This window comes from Dama dama, chromosome 15, assembly GCF_033118175.1.
Source record: "Dama dama isolate Ldn47 chromosome 15, ASM3311817v1, whole genome shotgun sequence".
NCBI lineage: Eukaryota > Metazoa > Chordata > Mammalia > Artiodactyla > Cervidae > Dama > Dama dama.
The window spans coordinates 67,012,322-67,026,275 of NC_083695.1; the positions used below are offsets into that span (position 1 = coordinate 67,012,322).

Below are 13,954 nucleotides of genomic sequence, written 5' to 3' on the forward strand. Positions count from 1 at the left end.
TGTCCAACTCTGTTCGGCCCCATAGATGGCAGCCCAGCAGGCTCCCCCGTCCCTGGGATTCTCCAGACAAGAGTACTGGAGTGGGCTGCCAATGCCTTCTCCGTGGCACATAGTAATATTTAATAAATACCAGTTGAGAGAATGAAGAGGAAAAAGAATTGGAAGTTTATTGGGATTTTTTTTTCTAAATAGGAGAAAAGTAAAGGAAGGTAAAAACTGACTCCTGGGTTACAACTCCTGGGTTAGAGTTGAAGGTCCCATTTGTTATGGTGGAGAGGGAGGCAGAGTGGGGATAGTGGGTCTTGGAGATCGTGTGTTCCTATTTGGATAAGTGATTTTGACAAGACAAGGGGCAGCTCAGGCACAATGTCTAAAACAAGATATCAGTTCAAAATAGACTCTGATGTTAAGATATAAATTTAGTTCAAGAAAGAGGTGATGGTGACATTGAAAGGCTGTGCTGGGATTTTTTTTTTTAATTGATTATTTGGCTGCATCGGGTCTTAGTTGCTGCATGCAGGATCTTCAGTCTCTAGGTGAGGCTCACCGGCTTAGTTGTTTACAGCATGTGGGATCTTAGTTCCCCAACCAGGGATCAAACCCACATTTCCTCCAGTGTAAGGTGAATTCTTAACCACTGGACTACAGGGAAGTCCCAGGGATATTTAATCCAGAGGAGAGAGAAGAGCAGAGAATCAGGGATTGGAGTGGAGGTTCTTAATTGCAACTGCCCACTTTAGAGTCACCTGAAGATATTTTGAACATCCCAATACCTGGACCACATGCCAGACTAATTAGGTCAGAACTTTCCTGGGTGGGACACAGTATCAATAGGTTTTAAACTCCCCAGCTAATTCCCACAGGCAGCCAGTGTCCAGAATCTTTGGGCTAAAGTCTTTAAGATATATTTATCTTTGTTGTTGCTGTTTAGTTGCTAATTTGTGTCCAACTCTTTTGTGACCCCCTGGACTGTAGCCTGCCAGGCTCTTCTGTCCGTGGAATTTTCCAGGCAAGAATACTGGAGTGGGTTGCCATTTCCTTCTCTAATATTTACCTTCAGGTGAGGATAAAGTAAAGGAATCCACAATGGGAGCAGAAAAATATTAGTCATAAGGGTAGAAAGAAATACAGGGTAGTCTTGGCCAGCTCTTCTCATACTCAACTCCATAAGAGTCATAAGAATCACCTGAGATCTTGAGGAACTGCAGATTGTGACTCAAACTGCCAAGCTCCCAGGTGATCCTATGATGCCTGGTTCAACGGCCACACTAAATAGCAAGTGTCAAGAGCAGTGCTTCTCAAACTCTAAGGTACATAAGAATCACCTGGGATATCATTAAAGCAGCTGTCTGGACCCCACCCACCAAGATCCAGATTCTATTAGTCCGAAATAGAACCCAAGAACCTGCATCATTTTTTAAATTCATTTATTTTAATTTAAGAATAATTGCTTTACAATATTGTTTTGGTTTCTGCACACATCAGCATGAGTCAGCCGTAGATATACACATGTCCTCTCCCTCTGGGACCTCCCTCCCACCCCTTTAGGTTGTCACAGAGCACTGGTTTGAGCTCCCTGAATCATAAAACAAATTCCCACTGGCTATCTGTTTCACATATGGTAGTGGATACATTTCCATGCTGCTCTCTCCGTTCATCCCACCCTCTCTTTCACCGCTCCCTCATGTCCACAAGCCTGTTCTCTCTGTCTGCGTCTCCATTGCTGCCCTACAAATAGGTTCATCAGAACCATCTTTCTAGATTTCCTATATATGTGTTAATATATGATATTCGTTTTCTCTTTCTGATTTGTTTCACTCTGTATTATAGGCTCTAGGTTCATCTACTTCATTAGAACTGACTCAAGTGCAACAGCCTGCATTTTGAATGAGGTGATGTGCAATGCTGCTGGTCCCACACTTCAAGTGATAGAGAGTCACCAAGACCATAATAAGAAAGAAGAGGCACTTGGGACTTCCCTGGTGGTCCAGTGCTCCCAATGCAGGGGACCCAGTTTCAATCTCTGGTCAGGGAACTGGATCCCTCATGCTGCAACTGAGACCTGGCACAGCCAAATAAATAAATAAATATTTTTTTTAAAAAGGAAGGAAAGAAGAGGCACTCAATACTGCCTACCAAATGAATAAAGGATATTGTAGGGATATCAGAAAGAATAAGAATGTAGCAAAGCTGCTAGATTTTACAAGGTGAAGGTCATAAGTGAGGCAGAAACCATAAAACCATAAAATGATTTCTGCTTTCCTTGGTTCTCTATTTTCAAGCAGTAAGCTTCCCCCCAGCTTCTGTATTTTATCTTGGGAACAATTACCTTACCAAAGTGCTGTAACTATTTTTGAAAGAGAGAGAAAGCAAATCAATTATTTGATTTTCTTTTCAAGGCATGGGAGGTATGCTGATGGGGTACTTGGGAGCTCTTCTCTGTGGATATGCCTAAACCATCTAGAAGCTACACTTACTAAGGACCTTTGGAGGATATTCCAACTTCTTCAAATACCAAAGTACAGTTGTAACGTTGCTGACACTTATAACTTTCTTTAGGGCAAGGTTTCCAACCTTGACACTCCTTATGTTGAGGTTGTTGTAGAGCAACATCATCCATGACCTCTTCCCACTAGATGCCAGTACCATCTCCTGCCCCAAGTTGTGACAAGCCAGATTGTCTCCAGACATTGCCAAATGTTCCCTGGGAGGCAAAAATCAGCCCCAGGTGAGAACCACTGCTTCAAAAGCAATGTTTGAAAACCTAGTCACCCTTCTAAGAAGTCTGACAGCTTGGGCATGTTGATGACAGGTAGTGAAGACAGAGAACTACCAGAAACCAGTACTAGGACCACCCTTTGGATTCTTGGGGCAACAGAAAAGACTAATTTGACTCTCAAAAGTGGGAAATTTTATTGACCTCAGTTATACCAAGAGCCTAATAGATGGTGCAGTACTTCAAACTTGTCTCATTGGTACAAAGCTGTAAGAAACCTCTTTCCAGGCTCAGCATGAAAGAGTCAGCTGCCACTCTGTGCCCTGTAGCAAAATACCATAACGACCACATCATATGAGAGAAAGCATTCATCAGCTTGCCACACAACTATCATTTGTCCAGGAGGTTATTTTCTCTCCTTTCATGAATACTTAACATCTTGTGACTTAAACCAAGGACGTGGAAAGGATGAGGATTGTATTAGAAATCTCAGTGCTTGTTTCTCTTCTTCAGTAGAGGTCATTAGACAACCGGAGTGCCATAGAGCCTACCTATAAACCAGTGGTTTTCAAACTTTAGCCTGCATCATAACCAGCTAAAAGCTTACTAAAGCACTGACCACTGGACCATATCCCCTGAGATTCTGATTTACTAGGTCTAGAGTGGGGCCTGAGAATTTGCATTTCAAGTGATGCTGATAGTCCAGGGACCACACTTTGAGAACCATGACTGTAAAACAAGTAATAATTCTCAGACTTGGCTGAACATTGGTATTACCCGAGTAATGTTTTTAACTATTGGTGTCTTGGCCCCTTCCCAAACAAATGAAATCAGAATGTCTAGGCATGAGATCCAGTCTTCAGAGTGTATTTATTAGTTTCTCAGATGATTCTTGTATAGAGCCAGCATTGAGAAACACTGAACTAGGTGGAATGTATTCCAAATATTGTGGTACCTCTACCCCAGGTGGCCCTGCTTAATGGAGGGCTTTAGTATGACTTAATCCCATATTCTTACCCCTTATACTTCTTTGAGGATTACTTCTCCAGTTCCACCAAAATCATCCTAACACTGTGGTCCAAACAAGTCTTAAGCCATAGGTGCATATTCTCTACTTTGTGTTTCATCAAGCTGTAGACAGCATTGGAGCTAAAGATTGCAAATCAGAGTCTGAGAGGAAGTAGCCTAGAGGACAACAAATCAAGGCTTAAGGAGTCCACAGCTGCTGGAAGCCAGGAAAGGCGTGTCAACAGGCCAAATCAGCAGGACAGGACTGGGGCTTCCGCTGAGGCTGGATACCAGGAACATGGTAGCTACCAGTTCAAGCCAGTAACTACCAGTTCAGAAGTAGAACACTACTGAACCCAGAATGAAATGTATTCTTACAACAGAGACAGATGTTGCCTTAATTTCCTGAAAGTGCATTGCCGTAAAATCCAATTTCCTTATCTTTCAATTCAATCCAGAGATTTTCATCTATTGGTGTTCAGTGCCATGGTAGTATGGTCAAGGGACATGTTAAAATACCTTATCAAGTGGTAGCTTTCATGAGTTTTCTATTTAAAGAATTGCCTTTTGCCTGATTGTATCTTTTTTTAAGTGCACGCAGGCTTTCTCTAGTTGCAGTGAGCAGGCTTCTCATTATGGTGGCTTCTCTTATTGCAGAGGGTGGGCTCTAGGCACATGGGCTCAGTAGTTGCAGTGGAGAGGCTTAAATGCTCTATAGCATGTGGGTTCTTCCTGGACCAGGGATCAAACTCGTGTCCCCCTGTACTGGCAGATGGATTCTTAACCACTGGATCACCAGGTAAGCCCTGAGTCTTTATATCTTAATCAGATCAAATAGGGCCTTGGAATTAGCAAACTTAAATTTTTTCACTTTGACTATTTTTAGCAAAGGGAAGGGTGGTTTTTCCAGGGACTCAGTTGCTTTGGACTTACCTATAGGCTGGGAGTGTGCAGAGCAAAGTACTGAGCAAAGCACCCTGAGCAGTTCAACACAGTGTTGCTGTTCTCCACGTGCCATCTTGTTTATTATAGTAATGATGCTAAAGAAATAGTCTTTTTTAATTCTTCAAGTGAAGTGGGCACCCAATGAGAGAGAATCCTTTAGCAGAAGTTGAGAAAGAAGCTACCTTGCTTCAAAATACGCATAAGACACTTGTATAAGACACAGTTCCTATTGCCTCTCAATAGATTCTGGAGAAAGCGGGGCCAAACATCTCTAATTCAAAAAATGAGGGCTTCTCACAGTTCTCAGGAAATCTTCTCACAATGTCCATGACTCTCCTATACCCTGTAAGAAACATCTTAACAAATTGTTAGTTCTGTATAAATGTTAATATTCATCATCATTAACCTAAATTATTTCACAGTTCAGTTTAGTCACTCAGTCGTGTCTGACCCTTTGCAACTTCGTGGACTGCACCATGCCAGGCTTCCCTGTCCATCACCAACTCCCAGAGCTTGCTCAAACTCATGTCCATCAAGTCAGTGATGCCATCCAACCATCTCATCCTCTGTCATCCCCTTCTCCTCCTGCCTTCAATCTTTCCCAGTATCAGGGTCTTTTCCAAGGAGTCAGTTCTTGGCATCAGGTGGCCAAAGTATTGGAGTTTCAGCTTCAGCATCAGTCCTTCCAATGAATATTCAGGACTGATTCCTTTAGGATTGACTGGTTTGATCTCCTTGCAATCCAAGGAACTCTCAAGAGTCTTCTCCAACACTGCAGTTCAAAAGCATCAATTCTTTGTCACTCAGCGTTCTTTATAGTCCAATTCTCACATCCATACATGAATACTGGAAAAACCATAGCTTTGACTAGATGGACCTTTGTTGGCAAAGTAATGTCTCTACTTTTTAATAAGCTCTCTAGGTTTGTCATAACTTTTCTTCCAAGGAGCAAGCATCTTTTAATTCCATGGCTGCAGTCACCATCTGCAGTGATTTTGGAGCCCAAGAAAATAAAGTCTCTCACTGTTTCCATTGTTCCCCATCCATTTTCCGTGAAGTGATGGGACCAGATGCCATGATCTTAGTTTTTTGAATGTTTTTCACTCTCCTCTTCCACTTTCATCAAGAGGCTCTTTAGTTCTTCTTCACTTTCTGCCTTAAGGGTGGTGTCATCTGCATACTTGAGGTTATTGATATTTTAAATTTCTTTCACAGATACCCAAATTTTTAGTAAGTTGGAAGGAAATTGAAATCAATAGGCTAGTGGTTACGAGAAGGAACTTGAGAAATTCTGCTAGTCTCTAGAGGGACAGCATTCACAGAACCGTGTAGGACAGCAGAGGGGATCAACCAAGATTGAAGCCACTCCCTCATGTGTGCCATTTGGAAGTAAACACAGTAAACATGGGAGGAGAAATAAAGCATGTTAGAAACCAGTTTTTGCCCAGCAAAGGATGAAAACACTTGCAAAATTTGAGCCCCCATGGCCGCAGTTTTGAACACTCATAGGTCATCCCTCAGGGTTGATAAGCTCTCTAATAGAGACATGAACCTACTCCGTCCCAGGCCCACAGCTCCCCAGAACTTCTGGGGCCCAGGAAGAGGAGGAGTGCCAGGAGTTACGTCTCCAAGGCCAGCTGCTTTGAGGGAAGGACCTGGGGTATGTGTGTCATGGGAACAGCTGGTTTTCTTGTCCCATTGTCAGCTCAGAACAGGGTTATGTGACTATTGATTCCTGTTCCAATCTGTCCCCAAGAAACAATGACTTCCTTCATTTGTTTGTAGATCTCTATAGGCACTTGACGGAATCATAAAGGCTGATTGTGAATTATAAAGTATTTCTAAATAGATTACACAAGTACATTGTTTTGAATATCATATAATTAGGACTTGAAATCATTATTCCCTGATGATCATATAGTTTGTCCTCAAATTGACCTTGAAAGGTGTAGACCAATGGTGGATTTTCACATGGAAGTTAGGACACTTCTTGTGAAACAACACAAGATGTTGATTTATTTAATCCCATTATATGAACTAACCTCTTAGTGGCAGGAAGTATGGCTGTATTATGTATATTCTGGGCTCCACATAACAAAAAGTTATCCAATTATAGAAAATAATTTTAAGAAATCACCTTTCCAACTTTTTCCATTATGCTAGTCATTTGTTTTGTCATCTGCTAGCACATGTTAGCAGAAAAGTGAGAGCAGGTGCCAGAAGTTTAAGAACATGTGTTAAAAAAAACAATTTTAAATTGAGTACATCCTAACAATTAACATAATCTAATTTAAGCTACAAAACACTTCAATCCAATTGGGCAGGATGTCATTGTTTCAAAGTATAATTTTAGAACCACTGATTCAGTTTAAATGTTAATTTAAACACACTGCATTTTAGTTTTTAAAAAGGGTTTTGTCTGGTTTTAATATCATGTATTACATAAACTGTGGATTTTTATTCAGTCTTAGTTCAGTTCATCAGGCACTTATTGGTTGCCTGTCGTGTAGAGAGAACCCTGACTAAGTGTATGAGCCTTTGTCCGGAAGAATCTTGCAATCTGAGGAAGAAATGTAGGCCCAGTAGAGCAGGGGTCCCCAGCCTCCAGGCCACGGACTGGTACCTCCTGTCAGATCGTTGGCGGCATTAGATTAGAAATAAAATTCACAGTAAGTGTAATGCACTTGAATCATCTCAAAACCATCCCTCTCCCTATCCATGGAAAAATTGTCTTCCACGAAACCAGTCCCTGGTGCCAAAACGTTTGGGGACTGCTGCTGTAGAGAACACACACATTGTAAGTTATGAGAAGCAGCAAATTGTGATAAATGCTTTAATGGAGTTATCAAGGGCTTAGAGACACAGGCAAGGAAAGTTTGGTTCAGATTCAGAATGGGACAAATCCAGGAGAGCTTTCTTGAAGAGCTGGCCCTGAGCTGAAACTTGAAGGTCCAATGGAGACAGAATGGGAAAAGGAAACAGTGTGAGTAAGAACCTGGAAAATGGGTGTGGAGGAATTTAGGAGCTGGAGGTAACATGGTTCCTCTGGAGTACAGGATATTTGGAGGATGTGGCGGGGCACGCAGTTAGAAAGACAGGGAGGTGCTACATTTTACAGTCTTGAGAATACCAAACTAATAAGCCTAGATTTGATTTTGTGCACACTAGGGAGGCTGTTTGAGCAGGGGAGTGGCCTGATCAAGTCAGTTTGGGAGTAAGTCGCAGGATGAGTTGAAGGTAGGGAGGAAATTAGAGACTATTTTTGAGTGATATAGGTGCCATCTGTCCTGTTAAAAATCCCAATAAATAACTATCTTGCGATTTGAGGTATTTGATACAGAAATTCATGTTGTTTAAATTTTAATGGTTATTTATGCACTGGCAAGCTTACTACGCTGCTATTTCTAGCAGTGGGTGAGCAAAAGCTTATACAGGATAGCAGTGATAAGGCATGAACTTCCTTTTTTGGGGGGGTAGGGGGCAAGAATAGCATCTGAATCAGTACCCTAGATATTCTCCTAATTTAAGGAGATGTTCTCTTAGCCAAGGAAAAGAACCACCCAGATTGTCCTTTTAGAAACAGATCCAGAAAATGCATCTATCAGTGGATGAAAATAAACCAAGGTGAAGCAGGACTCTTAGGTAAGACAGTCTCTAGGTTAGGAACAAAACCCAGTTTACCTGGGTTCACAAAATCTAGCTTTGCCACTTACACAGACTGTAACTTTAGGCTTATTAGTTAACCAATCTGTGCCTCAGTTGTTTCACTTGTAAAAGAGGAATAATAACGGTACTTGTCTCAGGGGTTGTTATGGGGATGAAACGAACTGATACATGTAAAGTGCTCCAAATGGTACCTGGCATGTAGTTAGCTCAATAAATGTTAACTATTGTTAGTCAGTTGTTGGGCAGTAAGTTAACTAAATGCCTATGACATAGTTTATACGGTGCCTCCACACCATGGAAACCTCCCTGCCCCTACTCCCTAACTACCCTAGTGACTATTTGTGCAACTGATCCTGGTCACATCCACTAGGTCATTTGAACTCCAGAATCACTTGATGGAAATTGATTGTCCTAGTTAACTGCTGCTATTAACAAGCCACCTCAAAACTTGGAAGCATAAAACAACAACCATTTTATCATGCTTGCAGATTCCTGAGTCAGGAATTCAGTGGGAGTTGCTTATCTCTGCTTCACAGTGATTGTGCTGGTGGCTAGAAACGTCTTAGATGGCTGGGGAGGATGCCAGCAGGTGGGGCAGGATCCACTGCCATAGAAGGCTCCTTCTCTAACCTGTCTGGCACTTTGGTGAGAAGGCTGAAAGGCCAGGCTTAGCTGGGACTGTCACCTAAGCACCAACATGGGTCCCCTTCACCACGGTGGCCTCGAGGTAGTTGTCAGACTTCTTAGAGTGTTTCTGCAGCAAAAGCTACATGCCTTTTATGATGCATTCTCAGAAGCCTCATCGCAGACACTTCTCTGTTCTCTGGGCTTCCCTGGTGGCTCAGGTGGTAAAGAATCTATTTGCAAGGCCGGAGACCCGGGCTTGATCCCTGGGTCAGGAAGATCCCCTGGGCTTGGAGAATTTCATGGACAGAGGAGCCCGATGGGTTACAGTCCATGGGGTCACAAAGAGTCAGACACAACTGAGCAACTAACACTTTCACTTTCCCTGTTCTCCATTGATTGAAGCAGTCACAAGCCTGCCCAGACTCAAGGGAGGAGATTAGACCACACTTCTCAATGGGAGGCATATCAAAGCCTCTGGGAGCCACATTGAAAATCGCCATTTTAGTATTATCCTCTAATGCTGGATGAGAAGCTTGAGATTCAGTACAGGTTTAATGTACTGGTTTGTCCAGGGTGAGTTGCACAGAGAATCACTAAGATAGTTAGGGACAGCGGCGGGGAGGTTTGCAGGCTTCTAACCTAGTTCTTCTAACTCCAAATTCTAATTCTCTCAATTAGATTATTCATCCTTCATCCTCCTTCAGCTTAGATATACTTCTCAATACAGGAAAGTCATAGTAAAAAAAAAAAAAACATTTAAATGGCATTGTGTATATCAGGTAACTTTCTTTTTATTTATTTATTTATTTGTGGTTGTACTGGGTCTTTGTTCCCACACATGGGCTTTCTCTAGATGCGGCACGTGGGCTCTAGAGCACAGGCTCAGTAGTTGTAGTACACAGGCTTAGCTGTTCTGAGGCATGTGGAATCTTCCCAGACCATGGATCAAACTCATGTGCCCTGTATTGGCACGCAAATTCTTAATCACTGGACTACCAGGGAAGTCCAAGTAACTTGCCTGAAAAGAGACAGTGATATACAAGTATAAAGTTTGCATTTATAAGAGGTTGTACACAAACTTCATATTTTAAAGAGATCCTGGAATGGGTTCAGTGGTTCAGTCCCAAGATTGGTCAGAGAGCAATTTAGGATCATTTTCTCACAAGGAAAGTTCTCTGAAAATATCCCAGATACTTAACTATGACTTCCTTTGTCTCTAGGAAAGTCTCACCTGGCCATTGTCCAGCGGGTGAATAATGAGGGAGAAGGGGACCCCTTCTATGAGGTGATGGGCATCGTCACACTGGAGGACATCATAGAGGAGATCATCAAGTCGGAGATCCTGGATGAAACTGACCTCTACAGTAAGTGGCTCTTGTCCAAAGCCATCATATTTTCCTCTGAGGTTCTCAGAGCTGGCTTAATTTAATGGACAGTGTGAAAGGGCGTCAGGACAAGCCCCAAGTGTTGCTGTGTGTCAGCCCCCTCCTGCCAGGGGCTGGCAAGATGCCCCAGCTTGAACCACGGCTGAGTCACTGAGAGTGTGCTAGCTAAATGGTTATCAAGAGAGAACCTTCAGGAACAGAGCCAAGACTATGAGAAGGAGACCTCCTGGCCTTTGGATGCAGGAAATGAAGTACACCTCGGATGACCTCTTTGCCCTTGTTTCTGTCCCCTGTGTTGTTCCTGGTTTGTCTCTTTGTCCACCTGGACACAGACCCCGGCATCCCTAGGGGTTCCACTCATGATTCACTCACAACAACATCAGTGTGCTGTGGAGACTCATGACATCACCCAGCACTGCTGCTGCTGCTGCTAAGTCGCTTCAGTCGTGTCTGACTCTGTGCGACCCCACAGATGGCAGCCCACCAGGCTCCCCTGTCCCTGGGATTCTCCAGGCAAGAGTACTGGAGTGGGTTGCCATTCATTCTCCATCACCCAGCACAACCTAAGCCAAACCTAAGTCATCCTTTTAGATGCTGCTCTTATCCTATGTGTGTTTTCCTCCCTTTCCACCCCTGGCTCTGGTCCTTGCTCCCCCCTTTCTAGTCTTCTCACCCTCCTCCCTACTCCCCCTCAACAACACAGGTTCCTCCCTGTGATAGTGACTGCTTTCACTACTGAGACTTATCAAAGCTTTGCTCACAAACATTACAAAGGCCTGCTTTCCTCGACAATGGGAGTGTTATCAAATCCATGGGAGTCCCTAGGCCAGTAAGTGTCCCCTCCTCCCAATTTCATCAACTGGGACAGCAGTCCCCATCCTCCCCTCAGAGAACCCATTCCAGATCTGTGTCCTTAGTTTGCTGGAGGCAGCTGTTCAGAGACAAGCTCCTAGCAGAAAAAACTTCAAGACTCTAAGGCAGTGAGTGGTACAGAAAGAGTGCTTCCCTTTGGGGTGAGAAGAGATCAGACCAAGGTGGGCCAAGCCTTGATGAAACATAGCAGGAGCGTCACAGTGTCTGCTGCTGCAGTGGAGCCCTGGCCCGGCTCCTCTCCTTAAAATAGGGGTTGATCTCTCCATCCCCCAATCCTTTCCCCCTTCTCCACCTCTGACTATCACTCTGCTCTAGATTTAGAAATCCCAAGTGTCTTAATAGATATATTGGTGAAAACATTCACACTGAAGTGGCTGATGTTAATAGTGGCTGATGTTAATAGTAGTGACAACAGTCTAAGTGAGTAAGCTCTTCCTAGGGCATTTGTTTCAACAACCTGATATTCCAATACTCTCTATTAAAGTAGAAGGAATGGGGACTTCCCTGGCAGTGCAGTGATTAAGACTTCATCTTCCAACACAGGTGGTATGGGTTCGATCCTTGCTTGGAGAGCTAAGACCCCAAATGCCTCATGGCCAAAAAAACCAAAACATAAAACAGAAGCAATATTATAAAATTCAATAAAGACTGTAAAAATGGTTCACATCAAAAAAAAGTATTTTAAAAATAAATAAAATAAAATAGAAGGAATGAAGAGGGAGATCAGAGGAAACTGATTCTCCAGTGATGAGCTGTTCGGTAGCATTCTGATGGAGGAGAGAGAGGGAATATTTAGATGAACACGTCATGTAAATCAGAAGGTTACTTACTAGTAATCGGAAAAGAATGATCTGATAGATATATTTGCTGCTCTCTTGCTAAACCATCCTCTCTCTAAAAGAGAGGGTTACGATTTTCCCACTCATAAATAAGCATGAATCCTTAAGAAAGGTGAGAAGGCTGAGGAGCCAGGACTACTGGTTGCTTCTCCCCAGATCCTGAACCCCAGGACAGCTGGGCCTGGATCTCACTGTGGGATCTCACCATTTGTGGCAACCAGACACAAGGAGCCTTAAACCCGGGGCCGGGAGTCCAAGGCACAAGAGAGCGGTGTGGAGGAGGGCACTTTCTTCCTTCTAGAAGGGAGCTCAGTCATGTGGCAGAGCAAAATCAGAAGGAGGGGGAGAGTCCCTGGGAGCCCGTCCCCTGGAGTTCTGTCCCTTTCATTTCCACTGTGTCTGTTCAGCCTGTACTGAGAGTTCCCTGCACCCCTGTTTTGCTCCAGGCCAACTTTAGAAAAACCCTAATTTGCTTCTCTGCTCCCCTAACACAGGTTGAAAGTGAAAGTGAAAGTGAAGTCACTCAGTCGTGTCCGATTCTTTGTGACCCCATGGACTGTAGCCTACCAGGTTCCTCCTTCCATGGGATTTTCCAGGCAAGAATACTGGAGTGGGTTGCCATTTCCTTCTCCAGGAGAGATAGGCTAAAGTTTCAATATTTTACTCAGTACTAAGGGAAAGCAAGAGACATATGACCAAAGAAAACCTACTCTTTACCCCCAAACAGATTTTTATTGATTTATTTGGCTGTGTCAGGTCTTAGTTGTAGCACTCAGGATCTTTTTAGTTGCAACATGCGAACACTTCATTGTGGCAGTGGTATCTTAGATCCCTGACCAGGGGTCAAACCCAGGCCCCTGCCTTGGGAGCGTGAAGTCTTAGCCACTGGACCACCAGGGAAGTCACCCCTGAAAATACATATATTTTAGACAAGATTTTAAAAAGCAGGGAGAAAAATTAAATTGGAAAAAGCAGAGATTTTTTTCAATCAATAATCACAATAGTCCTGCCTGAGGCCCCCACCTGGAGAATTCACCTTTATGAATTATAGAGCTAGTCACATTTTTTCTCCTTCTTTCCTTTGTTTCCCCCAATTCTCTCCCAGTGGAGGGGCCAGAGTTGAAGCAAGAGAATTATGAGTGGAAAGAGGGAGTGACCACCCCCCTCCTCCTTTGGGTGGCATCCCTCAGTACTGCTCAGAGCATGATTTAAATCAGTGGGAAGAGACCAGATGAGTCCAGCTCTGAGGACAGGAGTATGGCCAAGGCAGAAACCCCCCAGGCCCTGCCGTAGTCCTTGATGCTAGCAACACAAGTCCCTCATGTGTGAAGGCCTTTTTGTAAGCATACAGTTATTTGTAAGCATTTCACAGATAGATTCTGATGGAAGTCTCATAATAACTACCTGAGATGAGCAGAAAAATTACGATTAATCATTAACGTTATGGGGCTTCCCTGGTGGCTCAGACGGTAAAGAATCTGCCTACAATGCAGGAGACCTGAGTTCTATCCCTGAGTTGCGAAGACCCCTGAAGAAGGGACTGGCTACCCACTCCAGTATTCTTGCCTGGAGAATCCCACGGACAGAAGAACCTGGCGGGCTACAGTCCCTGGGGTTGTATACAGTCGGACACAATGGAGTGACTAAGCATGCAGGCACTAAACTTATGATCAGAAGAGTTATGATTAATCGCTAGCTTTATTGTATAAATTAAAGCACACAAGTGCTGTGATGCTTAGAGATGCTGCACAGCTCATAAGCAGGGGAGCCAGCCCCAGAAGCCTGAACTTGGGAGCCCCAGGCCGGCCTTCCGCTTTTCCACTGTTCACCACTTCAGTGCAATTAATACCGAGACTTGTTGACACTTTCCAGAAATCCCCATGGTCCCAAAGGAC

The 13,954-nt window shown here is 43.6% G+C and overlaps 1 protein-coding gene across 1 annotated transcript in view; it reads left to right on the forward strand.

Annotated features, from left to right (window-relative positions):
- CNNM1 (cyclin and CBS domain divalent metal cation transport mediator 1) overlaps positions 1 to 13,954 on the forward strand; it is a 63,844-nt gene that overhangs the window by 18,222 nt on the left and 31,668 nt on the right. Inside the window, exon 2 of the mRNA XM_061163125.1 lies at positions 10,183 to 10,326. Within this exon, the coding sequence (XP_061019108.1) occupies positions 10,183 to 10,326 (144 nt within the window). The remainder of the gene's footprint in view (positions 1 to 10,182; positions 10,327 to 13,954) is intronic.